The following is an 18,081-nucleotide window of genomic DNA, read 5'->3' as shown; positions in this document are numbered from 1 at the left end:
AAATGGCATATCACTTTTCACAGTGTTCACACACAACCCATACACACACACACACACAAAATATCTATAGTACAGTTTTCTGGAGCTCAAGTATGCAAATTGGGATACTTGGAATAATTGGGATACTCCCTGCAACTTTTATCCATAGCAATCTCTCCCCCTCCTCCAGTTTAAAGCGGAGAGAGAACCAGTTCTGGTCTATCAAAGTAATTTGCTGAAGAAAAATTGCACTAGCTTTCCAAATCTGCTTATGGAAAATAGATTTACTGTGCAACCATTTACCTATCTACTACACAGCCTCAAAACAGTGCACAACTATGGAATCAGTTTTGCCCCTCTCATTCAATGTTTATAATCTCTTATAAAAACACCAGGTGTACTAAAATCTAGTGTGGAACTAGGGAAAGATTTATTCAGTTCTAGCAAGGGCAACAGATCTGCTATTCTCATGAGCTTTTGAGCACTTTTCCCCAACGTGGGACAGACAACTCGAGGCTGGCTTCCAACAAGATCTCTGCCTAAGAAACTGCTGCACCCAAGTCTAATATAGGAAGTCAACTGTCCCAGCCACATAGTCATCAAAGCAGCTCATTTATTTCACTGCTTAGCAGAACGCATTGCTGAAGGTCATATGCCACTGCAAGTTTTCCTTTCGCTTCCTCTACCACAGGGAGCCATTACTAACCTACTGAATTTTTTAAGAGTCACATAGTATTTGTAACACAGAGATTACAGCTATAATGTACAAGGGAGAGTGAAGTATATCAGTTTATTATGCCCTACAAGTACCTGAGTCTATCTTGAATACATGAGTAAGCACAGATGTGGTGAGCTACTGTCTTAAGATGGTTCAGTAGTATAGCTAAGATAACTGAGATAGCTCCATTGGATAGAGTGTGGTGCTGATAATGGCAAGGCTGCAGGTTCGATCCCCTGGACTAGATGATGCTCAGGGTCCCTTCCAACTCTTATGATTCTAGGATCTACTCCCAACAAGCTGCACATTCTATTTCTCTAGTTTAGCAGTCCTATAATCTTAAATCTGATTGCAGTTGAGCTGTTGGGAAAAGGCATTGCGTAAGCTAATAAAATCAAAGTATACACGAAGATACCTACCAGGACTTTCCACTCGCTTATAGTGATAGGGATTGATGCAAACTTCCTTCTGCTTTGAACCAAAGGGAAACTCACAGCATTCCAGTGGTTTAAGTTCATGATGGCTCTGCAGATCAGGCCAGCGCCACACACGGCAATAAATTACATGGGGCAGCCCTTTCCGATGGGACACCTGGAGCCTCCCATCCAGCGAACGGGGAATTGTGACACAGTTGCTGGGCTGACCTGGGCAGCTCAATGCCTTCTCCAACTCTTCCATTGCTCCTTTTTTCTTCTTCAGTTTTTTTACTAGGGCATCAACAGCTTTCTCAGCCCATTTTTCCTCTTCGTCCCCTTGCTTCCATCCTAGTAGTCTTTTAACAGCTGGGCTTGTGAAGGAGAACAAGCTCGTCACGTTCATGGTGAGTGATCAAACGCTTGAGAACAGCAAATCCTTCAAGGACTGCCCTACAACAGTCTTGGGCGAATTTATATGATTCCTTTAATCTTCCTAACCCAGAGATCTTGAAAAGTTGAAACGTAACATTCCAGCTTGTCAGATGTTCTTTCTTTAGTCTTTGGGATTCCAAATGCAAGTCAGGCACCTACGAAAGGGTAAAAGTGGGAAAAGGCAAAGATCAGATCTCTTTCATACAAACAATCTGAAGAAGCACAGATACTCTACCAGAATCTAAAAGACCAGTGTTGGGTTATTGCAGAACTTTATACCCGGGCAAAATTCAAACTATGGGGAAGTTCTCAGGAGTTAGCATAGGAAGAGCCACTGATACAGCTGACTCATGAAGAAGACCAATTCCTCTTGAGAGATGAAAACTGCTTTCTGCCATCCCCTTCACGAAACCACAATTAGTCAAGGTGGCACATTTAGCCAAGTATAGAGAGAGTAGGATGCATTTCGCATCAGATTTCAAAGTCATTAAGCAGCTGGAATTAATTAAGAGATCTTCACATAGCTGGTCAGCTGACTACAACAATACAGTACTTGGATGTGTTCTGTACTCAAGTTAGAACACCAAAAGTATCTAGTCAGCATTTTCTGAGTCACCAGAAAATTTACTACATGGAAACTTTAAAATAAAAAGTTGATCAAGTTAACCACCTGCTTACAAAACCAGCAGAGACAGGATAAATTCATTTCGAATGCCTCAGAACCATTGTGTTCTTAAGACACCTTCCAACAAAATCAAGAATTAGGTATTTCTCAAAAGGGATTTTAGCAGATATGGTTGCCGTGGCATTTGTAAATATGGCGAGACTAGAAAGTTCCAAAACGGGTTTGCACACTTGGAGGAACAACCTGAAAGGGTGTTTGATTCAGCGACGACCCTCAAAGCTTTGAGCATTTTAACCTGCCTTGCCCCACCATCACATAAAGCCTGCTGCCCTGAGGAGAGTGCTGGGAGGAACGTGTTGATGGAGGGTGGGGAATATCAGAACTGAGTGTATGTGGGACTTCCCCTACCTTTCAACAGGAATCTGTGTGAACCTCTGTGTACCAGTCAGCGGGATGGCACAGGAAGGGCAGTGTTGTTCACTTGCATTCTAGGCACACGGTGTTGCAGCTGGTTCCCAACAGGGTGGAGAGAGGTATACAGAGCTCAGCATGGTGGCACAGCCAATCCAATGCTTCTGCCCAGCTCACATCACATAAAGCACCCCTCCCTGCAGCATCCTTTAATGGTCGGAAGACAGGTGGGCTAACCTCACTGAGTTTTACTGCCTCTGCTGAAAGCATCTTTTAAAATGGTGATCCTCCCACCCCCCGCTATAGCTTGTTTATTTGTTGACTTTCATTATACACACTTACTTGCTTTCTAGCTTCTGTTACTTTTGAGATCCAAATATAAATAAGATAAACAGAAGATGCTACATAGGTGTTTTGAAATAAACACTCAAGCACATGTCTGCCAAGTTTCTAGTTTCCAAGAATCACAAAGAGCCTCCTTGCTTCTGAGATTTTGCCAATACATTCCATTTTCCTTTCTGCCACTTTTAGTTTCTGCAGTGCATCATTTCCTGTATTACTCTGAGCACAAAGTGGCCTTATCAGCCAGAAGTACAAACAACAGTTAACATGAGTTTGCATATGACACCTACTCTGTACTTTCCCAAATAAATGTACCCTTCTGAGAAATAGGCTTTTGTGCTTCCAGCAACCCAGAAACTTTCCAGCCCATGAATATAAGTGTCTGTGCAAAAGGCAGGGCACTCAACATAAACCATTAGAGTTCCTTCACCCCAAAAATACCTTGACCCAATTTTTGTCATCACCTGGTTTTGATCCCAATTAGCATTCACTGTTTTATACCTAGTGTGATAAAGCAGCTACTTTGAATATTAGGGAAGTAAAGAGTGTTCCATTCCTCCTTGGAATTTGAATTTCAATCCTTTGGTTATCATGCAACAACAACCAAGTAACTCAGTGTAAGCAGTCTTAGCATATAAGTTATAATGACCAATTTCTCTACTTCTGTCTGGACACCAGGTGCTTAAAATCAAGCCTACGCCCACATCAAGCACCAAGATAATATTTGGAAGCCCTTCTGGCTGGGGAAGACCTGTTTGGTTGTGGCACCCTGCTAACAGAACTCTCCCTCCAGACAGAATCATCAGCCACCTACCAACATAGACAGAAATGGGAATCCTCCAAGATTACTGCATCATCATTTATCGCTCAGACCCTGGGTAAAATCCCGTGTTGGACAAACAGACCTTCCCCTTCTGATCCTCCTCAAAATCTGTAGGGACCCTCTAGAGCAGATGAAGGGAGGGGAGCATGAGGTATTGAATGGGTAGGCAACCTAAGGCCCATGGGCTGGATGTGGCCCAATCGTCTTCTCAATCCAGCCCACGGACGGTCCAGGAATCAGCGTGTTTTTACATGAGTAGAATGTGTGCTTTTATTTAAAATGCATCTCTGGGTTATTTGTGGGGCATAGGAATTTGTTCATAATTTTTTTTTCAAAATATAGTCCGACCCACCACATGGTCTGAGGAAGCAGCCCACGGCTGAAAAAGGTTGCTGACCTCTGAGGTATTGCAAGGGAAAGTCAGTTCAACTCATGCACCCACACAACTGGCTATCATCCCCCCCACAACCCCGTGTTAGAAACTCAGATATACAAGCTAATCGCCAAATAGTGCCAAATAAATAAATCGCCAAATAAATAAATAGTTTCATTTGTCTACAGTTTTGTAGTTTAAAGGGGGGGAAATCTCAAAGCAGTTTACATTTTTTAAAAAATCAAACAAAGCAATCCAGAATAAAACAGGGACAAGTCTCAGATCAGCCTGCTGACTTCTTTTCTACCAGCCTATAAAGAGGCTAGTAGCCAGCATGTGGGTGGCGCTGTGGTCTAAACCACAGAACCTCTTGGGCTTGTCGATCAGAAGGTTGGCGGTTCGAATCCCCGCAATGGGGTGAGCTCCCATTGCTTGGTCCCTGCTCCTGCCAACCTAGCAGTTCGAAAGCATGTCAAAGTGCCAGTAGATAAATAGGTACCGCTCCGGCGGGAAGGTAAACGGCGTTTCTGTGCGCAGCTCTGGTTCGCCAGAAGCGGCTTAGTCATGCTGGCCACATGATCTGGAAGCTGTACGCCGGCTCCCTCAGCCAGTAAAGCGAGATGAGCGCCGCAACCCCCGAGTCATCCGCGACTGGACCTAACGGTCAGGGGTCCTTTTACCTTTACCTAGCCAGCATTTCTATGCCAGATGAAGAATAGGGGAAACCGATCTGTAATAGTTTTGCCAGCTGTGGCATGAAGACTACATTCTCTCACCCAAACACCTGCAGAGGGTTGCACAAAGAGCCACGGGTACATGCACACCTTGCATCCGTGAGAAATATCTATGAATTTCAGCACACTGCTGGAAAGGCAGCACAAACAATTACTTTTTCAAGAACAGAGTGCTGTAAGCTTCCACAGTGCTTTTGCCTTTCCACAAAGATCCATCACCACTCCCAACTGCGACTGTTACAAACACCTGTTTTTTTAACGGCAGTTTTACACACACTGCGTGGGTGTGTTAAGATACACAAAAGCAGGATACCAGACGTTTCTGCCTATATTTAGATCTGCCTGGTCAGCTGTAATTGCATAATTTCATCAGGACCTTCTGCAACGGAAATACATCCATATTCATCACACAGGCATCAAAGGAAACATCTTTACAAGCCATATCCTTTTACAAACCAACACATGGTCTCATGCCACTCTCCCCAATTGTTGAATTCCTCCTTTAGGAAGGGCAGGGGATTTTATTCCTTTATCAATAGCAAACTCATTTCCCCTTATGGTTAGAAGGACAAAAAAGGTGGGGCTTTTCTCACAGGTGAACGAAGCGGGGGTGGGGTGAGGGGGGAGTGGAGACAACCGAGAGAAGGGGGAACTGCTTTGCCACTAATGAAGTTCTGACAAGAAAGAGAGCTCTTTGGGATCAACTTCACAAATGTGGTAGAAAGCGCTTTGGGAACTCAAACGCATTTGGGGATGTTTTGCATTTATATTATAGAAGCAGGTACAGTAAAGGTTTTGCGTCGTTCCTACATGTGATCAAAAGTCATCGACTTTCCTCACGGAAAGGCAAGATCTCTTTGGTATGCACCGCATGGAGGCTCCTTATATGGCACACAGCTGCCGCTTTGGTGTGGCTCAGGCATGCCCCATGAGGAGGCCAGCTGGAGTTAGTCAGCCATTCCTGGCAGAAGCATATCTGTCAAGGTGTTTGTCTTTCCTTACAGCACAAATCTGCTGGCAAAAACAGGGAAAAAATTTACCTGAGCATTCCTGCCCAAGCAGTGTCTCTCAAAAGGGGTGTCCTTCATTCCTTTCCCCTCCCACAGCAGCTATGCACTACGGATTTTTTCCTCCTCAAGGAGTACGTGACCAGTCTGACAGGAGAGATCTCACTACCTTAGGAAATAGTCACTTACAGAGGATTTCATAGTTGAATGGGCTGAAGAGCCTAGATCTGCTGCAGATTTATTAATACCTGAATCTCTTAAGCAATTAAGAGTTCACTGTTCCAAATTAGAAATCCACTTGCCTTTTAAAAGCTCTGCATTGTACTTAAAATGAAGGCACAGAATCCACTTTTTAATCAAAACCATGTGTTCAGCTGGTGTCTGTTGTCTTGACACGTGAAAATACTCCAATATCTACTCAGTACCAAAAAAGGAAAGAGTGGTATTCAATTAAATTTTAGTCATAGGCTCATGGAAATTAATAAACAAGGTGTAGGTCCATTTATTTCAGTGGGTCTACTCTGAGTGAGGTGGGACGCAGGTGGCGCTGTGGGTTAAACCACAGAGCCTAGGACTTGCTGATCAGAAGGTCGGCGGTTCGAATCACCTCGACAGGGTGAGCTCCCGTTACTCGGTCCCTGCTCCTGCCAACCTAGCAGTTCGAAAGCACATCAAAGTGAAAGTAGATAAATAGGTACCGCTCTGGAGGGAAGGTAAACAGTGTTTCCGTGCACTTGCTCTGGTTCGCCAGAAGCGGCTTAGTCATGCTGGCCACATGACCCGGAAGCTGTACATCGGCTCCCTCGGACAATAAAGCTAGATGAGCGCCGCAACCCCAGAGTCAGCCACGACTGGATCTAATGGTCAGGGGTCCCTTTACCTTTACTCTGAGTAAGACTTGATCAATTACCACCTTTCCTCTGTCATGTTATGTTTCTTACTTTAAGTAAAGCTAAGCCAAATTCCAAAAGGTAACCACACGGAGAGATGCAAAAACCCTGGATACAATAGGTGACACTTGGTCAACTAAATGCACCAAGAACTGAAGCTACAACTGCTGCCCTTAGAAACCCAGAATAGGGACTTGGCAATACTGATGAATACTGTATATTGGGCTGCTTCATACATCACAGGAAGTGAACCTGCATTCATGGTTTGTTTTCCCAAACAAGCCACCAGCAGCTTGTGATTTCTTCACAAGAAAGAAAGCACAAGCACTGGTTCTCACATAACACTGAGCCAAGGCTCCTGGTTTCATCGACTGGACAGGGTGGAGCCAAAATTGTAAGCCATAAACCAAGGGTAGGAAACTTCCACACTGCAGACCAATTGTGGGCCACTAGGAGGTCCAATTTGACCCAATACCAAATTTCCCCAAACCATGCTCACCATGGACTAGTGATGTCAGCTAATGGGTTAGGAGGACAGGTTTAAGTTTAATTCTACACTGGCTGTGTTTTGAACCTCTCAAAATGCATTGTTCAGCTACATATGCTTTGGAGATATTCAAGTTCAGCTCTCATTACATGTTCCTTTGGCAACCTCCAAAAATAAGCTTTTTACAAACTGTGAAGTTGTGTTTGATAGCAGGAACTCCAAAGCCCATAAAAGCATATTAGCCAAACAATGTACAAATAGGTACCATGCTTACTTTTGCTCCGATATATGCACTACGTATGCCTATATATCAGAAGAAGCTGCGTCTTTTGAATATACACGCAAGTCCCGCTATCACTTGCTATCTGAAAATTCACTTATCTACACAAAAAGAATTATGCTTAAACCTTGCTATACGCCCCACAGATTCATTTTATCTGAAGAACCAACTTCCTGGCTTCCTTGTTTCTTTGTGGTTTGCTGCTTGGCAGCAGCCATTTTGGGGCAAAAACCATGGAGAGAGGCAGAGAGGGAGGGAAATTGGACAAATCAGTTTACTCCTTTGGCTACAGCCATTTCAGGAAGAAACCATGGAGTGAGTGAGGAAAGAGCAGACAAATCCCACATTAGAAGTATTTCCGTAGGAAATAATGGAGATAATGGACTCGTTATGCACATGCTCGTCTAACAAAAGATTTCCAGAGAATGCGTTGTGTTCGTAAGGCGGGGCATGTCTGTATAATTAGTCAGAAATGTGTATAAATTTTATATAGTTAGTTCCATAATAGAATGCCATTTTACTTTGCAGTTTCTTCAAGAGGGATGGAAAACATTCAGTTATTTGACTTGGGGAGTCTCTAGCTCAAAATTCTTTCCATGCAGAGTTTGTGAGATGCCCACTGGCATGTACAACCCAGATTTCTCTACCCTAAACCATGTTCACTTAAACCAAGGAATAGAGTTGCATTTTGGAAACCTAAGAGTTTTCTTTCGCTGAACACAGAAAATGAAACAAGCTGTAACTTGCAGATTCTCCTCATTAATCAAATTTGCAATACAAGTCCTCCAACTTAGATTTGGAACTCTTGCAGATCTAGGAATATACCAAGTTTCCTCATAGACTGCTAGTGTGAGAAACTTATAAACAGAAGTGAAAACACTTGTCTAAGATATTTGATAGAAACTGCCTCTTCCCCAATTTTCTTTCATGAACATGCAGCTGCCTTTTGCTTTAAGTAGTGTACTACAGTATATCTGATTTATAAAGGCTATGTTTGGGCATGTACACTTATGCTGAATTTATTACTAGTTCATGCAAATTGACTACCTAACTGGAGTTTCTCTCTGACCCCCAGGGAACTGCATTAAATACAAGTTTTGCAACAGGGTGAAATGAAAGTTAAGCATGTGAACATATGCAGCACAACTCAATCTGTTTAAATACCAGAGGGAAGATGTGAAATAACAGAGGGGAGGAGTCATTAAAAAAAAAAAATCTAACATTGTAGTAACCTAATTGTACACAAATCTATTTATTCTGGAATACTGCGTAACATTTGATCATAGAAAAAATTCAACTCAGATAACGTTCATCCCAATTACACATTTAAGACAACCTCTAGTTTTACTAAGCTACCCTAGTATGCCTCAATCGTAAAAGTTGTCATGACAGCTGACAGCTCAAGTTACACATTCTGAGAAAGCCATTTTAAATATTTGGCCTTTTGTGAAATTTTTACACACCAAAGAAAGCTTATACTGTACTCCTGAAGCTTTCTGCTGGTTTAACCACAAAAGGTGCTCAAAGTTATAAATAAGTTATAAATGAGATCTTCAAAGTCTACCACCTTAGAAGTATTATCTACTTTTAAAACAGGGGCTTTTAATTTCTATCTTGAAGGATTAGGACGGGCTACAGTTGTATTACACAAGATATAATAAAGCCCACATCCTTAAATGCGTAACAATGAGCACCAAGGCCAGGCCTGCCTTAAAGGTCTTGAAAACATCTCCAGGTAGAAAAAGTTCACAGCTGTCCAACAGCCATCAAGACCGCCATAATATTCACTCTTCCGTCTAAACCTGTCATATGGTTGCAAGATTCAGTTTCCTCTGCTCTGAGAAATCACAAGGGAATATCGGGGAGGATGAAATATAACATATGTCGTGCTCAAGTAATTTAATGTTTTAAAATAGGACTGCATTGTTTCGTTTTTTGTTTTTCTTCATGTTGTGAATGATTTTGCTACCCCACCCTATTTTATCCTCACAAGAATCCTGAAAGGTAGGTTCAGCCAAGTGGTGGTGGCTGGCCCAAGTTCATGGCCAAGTTGGGATTCAAACTTGGGCTTCCTCGTCCTTGTCTAAACAACTCTACGACATTGACAACATTTGATTAAAGACTGATCACCACACCAATCACTCAAATCTACTAAGGAGGCGTGTCAGATTACTCAGGCACATTTTACAATACAACAACAACTGCCATCTGAAGAGTTCCATCATTTCGTACACACTGCATCTAAAAACAACAGAATAGGATCCAAAACTATTGTTCTCATTCATATTTGTGTTTAAAGCTCAACCACCCAACAAATACTTCTCTGTCTGGGTGACAGCCCTGGTTTATAAATATTCAAACAAAATGAAAGGTGCAGGCTTTGAAACCACTGCAGACACTGGTGGTATCTGCAAATCACAAACAGAAGCTGGTGGTATCTGCTTGGTACCAATTCAAGACGCTGAGTCTTTAACAGGTATTCTAGGAAGAACACACATTTCTAGCCTAGTCTCAGTTTGTGCCAGTTACTGGGACAGAGTTTAGGGGAACAAAATGGCTGCAGCCTTTGCAACATCTGTACTGAAAAGGACTCCTCCCTGGGCTTTCAAAACAAAAGCCTCAATGGATCTAAGACCACTCCAAAATTTTACAGTGTTCAAGGAAAATGAACATTATACCACCATTACCAGTGATGTATGGCATTAAATTTTCTACAAAGTCTTTTTTTATTTCATAAAATTGGTAACACAATGAATGAACACAACAGGGCAGCTGGAATGGAAACGATACCAGTCAAGACTAAAATCAGAGTTGTAATATCACTTTTGAGGTGACTATAACCAGGGACACAGGTTACAAACAAAATCAGTATGTCAACCATTGTCTTTACCTTAAAATGTAAATAATGCAATTGAGTAGTCATATCTTAATATTCCAATAAAACTAATATTCAAATATCCCAATTTAAATGTTTAAGCCAGGCAGACAGAGCAATCCTAACACAGGTGAATCATACTGGCCAGGACAAAAGGTAGAGGGGGAGAAATGTTTTTGCTGAACCAGTTCCAGGCTTGTAGAACTGAAAGTCCCAGATTGGGCCCGACTCCAAACAGATGAAACAGCTTTGGATCCAGCAAATCAATGGCTGCCTCTGCTCTATCCCCACCCTGCCCTCATAATACCGCTTTTGGGGTGGGGACTACGTTTGTTACTGGAAGCTGAAAGACTGCCAGTGATAGATACTCAACTGCCTACACTTCTTACTGCTTACAGGCACAGACTCTGTATGGATGAATAGAATAACATTTGGAATGAGTTTATACAAAATGTAGTAGGCTATTAAAATTTGCATAAGCACTAGGACAATAACACTATACCAATTTATACAAGAATGTATGGGAATATCACATATTGTTCTCTCTTTTTCCATATTTTTGCTTTTATCTTCTTTGTTTTTCCCCCTCTCACTTTTCCTTCTTTTTTTCTGTATCACTTTATTTCTTTTAAATGAAATCACCTATATATATATATATATATATATATATATATATATATATATATATATGCTTTCGTAGATTTTCACGGGTACAGGAATGCAGGTTTTGGTGTCCTCGGGTGTCTTCCCGTGTAAAAGTTGGGGTGTCTAGGCGACGTTTCGACGAGGTCTCACTCGTCATCTTCAGGCTGGTGCTTTCGGCTTCTTGTTACTGGAACAGAGCCCTGTTCCAGTAACAAGAAGCCGAAAGCACCAGCCTGAAGATGACGAGTGAGACCTCGTCGAAACGTCGCCTAGACACCCCAACTTTTACACGGGAAGACACCCGAGGACACCAAAACCTGCATATATATATACACACACACACACACACACACACACACACACCTGCACTTCTCGCACCTACACCAGGAGGCAAATATCAGGAGCATAGGACAGTTTTGCTTATTGATCCCCCACAAACCCATATCAAATGTTTTTGTTCAGCTGCTTTTTTGGAGGGGGAGGGAATGAGATAATTTATACAACATGTGAAAGTTTAACATGGTACATATTTAGTAAACAGACCTAAAACAAAACAAGTACCGTATTTTTTGCTCTATAACACGTACCCAACCATAACACACACATAGTTTTTAGAGGAGGAAAATCCGTAGGCATGCATTCCCTCCACAACACGCACACAACACACACCCTTACTTTCTAGGAGGAAAAAAGTGAGTGTTATGGTGCAAAAAATACGGTATGTTAAAACAAAATTTTAATTGATTTAGGGCAGCCGGAAATTTTCCATGAAGTTTCCAAATTCAAAATTTCCCAGAAAACCCACAACACTTCCCCTCTCTCCCGCTACTCAGTTCACAGGATTTGCCAACCATCACTTCCTCCCTTCTTAACTGGATTTCATTTTATATCTCTGGTTTTGGATGAAGTTGCATCTAACTCATACTGTACCAGGTGGTACAAAAACCCCCACAACCAATAACTTATTTGAAGCACTAACACACTGTATCCCCAAGTAAAACTACCCTGGCTATTTTCTGAATGCATAAGAATGTCATCTGTAGAGTCTTTTTGTTCAGCAGAATGCAACTGTTGAGGAAATAACATTTTCCAGTTTGTAGCAGAATTCAGCAGCACCAATTGGCTGAGGCTGGTGATGAGACCAAGAAGCCTCCCCCTGGATTAGATTTTCAACCAATTTTAACTTTCTCCTTAAATATAAAGGTGCCAATTGTATTTATGCATTAAGAATTCTATTTCCCCCCACCCCTGAAAGCCAGATAAAACATGTGAACTGGGAATGTGGATGGGAAGAACAGGGAAACAAGGACCAGGTCAGGATTGGGACTAGAACAAAATCTGTTCTTTTCAGTTGAAAGCCAGGCTCACACCACAGTGTCTGACTTGAGATATGTCTGTATGGAACCCAATTTGCCACTTTCATACATGTAAATCAAAGCTGTTAAATGCCCAAGCCTTGAGCAAGTCACCAAGGAGATGTTAGGAAGCTTGAATTGAACAGGTTTACACCATGTTCAAGTCACAAAGTCACTGTGCAGCCATGATGCAATTAGTAGTTTTGAGATTCAATGGTCTCTTACATGATTTGTTACCCATCTCCATAAACATTATCCGTATACAGGAATATAACCAGGATTTGCAGAAAGCTGCATTAAGATTTGTATCTCACTTCTTTCCTAAACACATTGAATGCTTACTTTTAGACAAACAATACTAAAATGCTGTCTTCTATTTTTCAGCTGAATTTTTTTTTCATGGAAATTTGGAGGTACTATTATTCCTTTATTTGCCAAAATTCCATATGCTAACATTTATCCAAATCTTCATCTTCACCCCTACAGCCCCAAGACATTTTGCTCTGAAAAACAGTCATTGTTTTGTTGCACAGTATGGCTAGATGGATGGCAGTGTATTTTGGAAAGACTGTTGTTCCAAGAGCATTTTCATTCCTTCCAATCTCATAACTGTTTGATCTGGAAGCATGATTGGGCATGTACCTACCAGAAATAGGGCTACTGGAAGAAGGTATTTTCACACACTATTCAGCAAAATCATTTCCTGCATCTTGTCCAAGCTGAAAGGCACATTGTCCCTCACCCCAATTCAAGTGTATTTATGGGCCCTGAACATTCCAAAAACTTTCTACCAATCAAGCCTTCTATTTTCCAGCTCCAATAATAAGTGGATTTGTAGTGGCCAACACTGTTGTAGTGACCCAAGTCTTGTTTGTTCAACACAAAAGCAAGTCCAGTTGGTCTGTTGGATCCAAGATCCTAACAGTGCCAAGGACTGCAGCTTGCATACAAAAGTACAGCACATGCAATTTACTTTTTTCTTATTGTTATTTGATACTCAAAAGCAGGATCTGTAGTTTCTGCAGCACCATGGCTGCCAGGGAGCTTGCTGCATTCACAATCTGGATTAACTGCAAAGTGTTTGCTTGCAGACAAAGCAGCTTTCATTAGCCTCCTCACATCTGTATCCCACCCATGCCCCCCAAGCAGAATTTCTGCTATACAACTCTTGAGAGTTAAACTGGGGTGAATGGCTATCTTTAGCTGGACTCTCAGTACAAAGACATAATGCCAAATGGCAATGATAATTTGGTGGCCTGCTGCAAAGCGGTGTATCAGGATAAGCCAGCTTTCAATTTAATTTAATTTAATTTAGAATATTTGTAGTTTAATTTTTACTTTACATTGTTTAGTTAGCATGTGGGGGCGGGGTTCCCCTGTGGTAGTCTGTTCTTCAATAAGCTCCCTTACCAATTTAAGTTTTATGAGAACATACTTGCAAAGACAAACAGGGCTCTCAATTATTTACTTCTAAATATTCACCTCTGTATTACTCACAAAAGAAGAATATGGGTGTTGGAGTTCCAACACTTGCTTTCATAATATATTTAATTATGATGACTGAACTAACAAGCTCACAGGCTGACCCCCCTCATTTCACCCTGATGTATCATTTTGCATTTCACTGCTGTAAGTCAATTTGAGATCTACAGCAGGTTGGAAAGGCTAGTAATGATGCTCTCTGCAGTCTCTAGGGAGTCCACATTATACACAGCTTACATTATTTATAAAGCCTAGATGATGCGTCCATTAGCCTTGCAGGATTACACACCAAGAGATACCACTTACACTTGACAGTACGGACTGCTGCATTGCCAGCACAGCTTAATTCAAGTTTACCTACTCCTTAAGCTGATCTTTCCTTCTGTTTACATACATTAAGGTGGATTGCTGTGAGAAATTTGTTTGGAAATAATCAGTGCCACTTTAGCTTCATGCTTTCCTTCTCAGAACAAACCAGACTTTACACATAAAAGCTCTTTTGAGCTTCTCTGTCTGCTGTGCAGCAGCATGCAAGTGTGAAAGGAAGAAATGTGTTTTTAAAAGCACATTTAAAATCTATTAATTTTTGCAGCAACATAGATTTACAATCACAATTTCAATTTGTTGTCACCTGTGAACGTATACGTTCTTCCTCCACCTACCACTATCTTTTAAAGTTGAATACATTTTAGGGGATAGCTTTTCCCATGTTTAATCTCTCCTTCCCATACAGAAACAAGGGGGAAGCCACATTGTCAGTTCCACAACACTGGGGGGGGGGGGGAGAGAATTAACAGTCACCCTCTTTCTCTGCTATCCTTGCTACTAATGTCCTAAAACAAGGGAGGGAGACTGGGTTTGTGTATGTGTTTATCTTCAGGAGGAGTATGTATAAGCATAAGAGGGTTGTTGAAAAGACACGGCTTTCCTCCTGTCCCTGTCAGTTTTACAAGAATACAGAGGGAGGAAATGATGGTGGAGTGATATGGGACAAATGATGCTTGTGGGATTGCATCCGTCTATTCACAGGGCAGTATAGGATAGCATCTGGTATAAGCAGGTGGGGATATGTTTTCTCCCACTCCAGCGCCAAGGGCTGCAGTGACATTTGAAACAGGAAAGCCATAATTTGTGAATAGTGGCAGATGTGCATTAACTGAAGGGATGGGGAAAGGCCGAACGATAAACAAAGGTGTCTTAATATTTTCCCTATCTTTCTCCTGCGGAACTTTAAAACGTGCGATTGCAGCCGTAAGAGTTTTTCGCCATCAGTGCTATTATCTAGAATCTATATTGCCTTTGCCTCTCTCAACACTGCTCAGAAGTGTTTTTGAGTCATCAGATCGTCAAGGATATACACTAAAAACCACAACTAGAGAGAGGGAAAATGCAGAACAGAACCCTATTTGATTACATTTTGGGGGGCGAAGGGGTCATAATTAAAGCAAGGACAAATCACTATCCTTGTAACCTGATCTGGCCTTGAACTGAAGTGATCTTATCTGGGGAGGTGACTAGGAAGCACTGCAAGGCTCTGAGCTTTTGGAGACCCTGTTTGTGCCTTGAGAACAGAAGGTCCAAGTATTACAGTTAGCAAGTAGGATAAGCATTTCCAGAAGCCTTTTTTAAACAGACAGCAGAACGGAGTTGGCTCTCAGTCCTCAGCAGTGATCTCCAATCTGTTTCTGGGTGTAATAAGAGTTAATCTTGTCTTGTGGCAAACCAATTTATTATGGCCCATGTTTTTATGGACTCAAAGCCCACCTGACAAAGTGGGCCTGAGTTCACAAAAGCTTATGAGTCCACAGAAGCTTAATAAATTTGTTTGCCTCCAAGGTGTCACAAGACTGATCATTTCTGCTGCAAGAGACAAACACTACTACCACTCCAGAATTTTTTTCCAATGAAAAATAAGCATCTAATAAGTATAATGTAGCAACAGTCTGGAAGAATATAATCTGTTTGTTACTCCCCAGCAGCCAAACAGCAAATGTTTTGGAAAGAGAATCTTTGTAGTTGTAGTAAAGTTCCAGTTTCAAAATAGTTATACAAACAAGAAGTCACAAGCACAAACTGCAGAGCAAGACCATTAAGTGAGGCACAACTTTTGCAAGTGTTTTTGCTATAATTCAAGTGCAAACTATAGTTGTACAGTACAGTCAACTTAATTAAGAATGTATCTTGTCCATCCTAGACCTGTGAAGGCACCCTGGGACCCATTTGGGGACATGAATTTTCACCAGTAAACACTTTTCCTAAGCACTGCTTAGGAGCCTTTCAGTCATAAGTGGTTGGTACTGGAATATATACAGGGGGGGGAGTGTATTAATTTTGGTCTCCACAGAGTAACTCACACATTATGTGTATACATGCGCTACAGTGAAGATCAGTTGTTTCCTGAAGCATGAAGCCACTCCTCAAATTAAAGCAGCCATTCATATTCATACCGTGTATGAAGAACTGCTAAGCCAGCCCACACACAGCTTCATCAACTATTAACAAAGGGCCAGAAATTGCTGCCCCCGGTTTTGGCATAACTTCTCTTCCCACCAATTCCCAGAAAGGTTGCTAGAATATAATGAGCCAACTATTTTCGGGCTGGGGGGGCGGGGGAGGAAGTCACCCCCAGATTTCACCGAGCCATCCCTGCCACCCCGGTTCGATAGAGGCTGGAAAAATAACATTTCAGAAGGGGAAGCTCTAGGGCACAGATGCCTCTTATGAAGTCTGAGAAAGATGGCTCAGTAACATCACCCTCACACGGGGGGGGGGGGGAGGGAAGCATTAGAAAGCCACAGCGAGAAGAGTAAATCTATTGTGTTGGTTTCCCTGAACCGCACAACTCCGGCCTCATCCTGCCGCCCGGGAGAGAAGTCGCGTCTCAGGCGCGCAGGCGAAGAAGCCGTGGCAAGTTTCCCCCGACTTGGCTCCGAGCACAAAAGGGGCCCGGACGCCGGGGGAAATCTCCGCGCAGCCGGGGAACAAGGGCTCTTGTCTTCTGCTGCATTTCTTCTCCCTCCCTGGCTCGGGACGGAAGGGAAGCGGGAGCCGCTCCTGGCGTGTCTCCTTCGCGCCCCCAGAGCCACCCCGACCGTCTCCATGCAGACGCTCAGGAAACAAGGGAAGATCGGGATGAGGGGGAAGGGAGGGAGGTTGGCCCGACGGGACACTTTTTAAGACAACGAAGTTTTAAGAGGGGGGGGGAGACCCCACCGCGGCTTCGGCCCCCGTCGGCCCCACGGCTAACTACAGCCGCCATCATGATGGGAACGAAGCCTCTCTCTCTCTCTCTCCCTTTCCATTCCCCTCCCAGGCAGCCAGACGCGCGCGCCTCCAGTCCTTCCCTCTTGCCTCCTCGCCGCCCTTTCGGCTGCACGGAGGAGGAGAGCGGCGAGGAAGGAGAAGGCGAAGCAGCCGAGAGAGGCAGGGACGCTCCGTTGTCCTTTGAGAACCAGAAAGATCCCCAAACCAGGAGGAGGCCGCCGCTCGGGGTGGAGGGGAGTTGCTGGATGCAGGCAGGACTCCGGGCAGGAAAAAGGGAGAGAGGGCGAGGGAGTTTTTCTTACCGGCTCTCGGTGGGGCAAGGAAAAGAGCGTGCAAACGAGCCACCCGCCGCCGCTGGGCCGATGAGCGAAGTCCCGCTCTGCTTTGGGGGGTTTTTGCCTTTGCCGCCCCCCCGCTTCTCTCCTCCTTTGCCGCTCCCGCTTCCAGCGTCGCCGCCGCCGCCGCCGAGCAGCCGTGCGCTCGCTCTGCTGCTGCGCCTGGATTGATCTGGTCTCACTGGCGTCAGAGAGTCGGAGCCACCCAGCCTCCACTTACCCCGCTGCCAATATGCAACATACATATATACACACACACACTCGCTCACACACACACGCGTGCGCGCGCTCTCTCTAGGCCAAGTTAGGGATCCTCTCCAAATGCCCGCCCCCGCTCCGACGAGGAAGGCACCGCTGGCTTGGCTGCAGAAAGCAAGCCTCTCTCGCTTCTTTCCTCTTGTCTTTTTTTTTCTGCCCACCCCCCTCGCTCCTTCCCCCTTTCTCTCCTTCTCCTCCCCCAAGGAGGATTCTCAGCCGCGGCTGGGACGGGCGGCCTGCGGCGGGGTTGGAGCTCCGTCAGCGACCATCGGCGGAGGGTGGCGAGCCGAGCAGGGCAAGGCTTTCATGTTGTCGCTTCCAGCTCCCTGCCGCTTCCGCGCGGGTTCGGC

General features: G+C 43.6%; 1 protein-coding gene across 2 annotated transcripts in view; it reads right to left on the bottom strand.

Annotated features, from left to right (window-relative positions):
* SMAD1 (SMAD family member 1) overlaps positions 1-17,801 on the bottom strand; it is a 37,402-nt gene extending 19,601 nt beyond the window's left edge. For both annotated transcript variants that reach the window (XM_081926114.1, XM_081926115.1), the window contains exons 1-2: positions 17,441-17,801; positions 1,117-1,700 (exon numbers count right to left, since the gene is read on the bottom strand). In XM_081926114.1, the coding sequence (XP_081782240.1) occupies positions 1,117-1,516 (400 nt within the window). In that variant the 5' untranslated portion in view covers positions 1,517-1,700; positions 17,441-17,801. The remainder of the gene's footprint in view (positions 1-1,116; positions 1,701-17,440) is intronic.
* Positions 17,802-18,081: the final 280 nt, after the last annotated feature.

This window comes from Podarcis melisellensis (genome assembly GCF_964234715.1).
Source record: "Podarcis melisellensis genome assembly, chromosome: 9".
NCBI classification, from domain to species: Eukaryota; Metazoa; Chordata; class Lepidosauria; order Squamata; family Lacertidae; genus Podarcis; species Podarcis melisellensis.
This window is presented reverse-complemented; position numbering and strand designations above follow the sequence as displayed.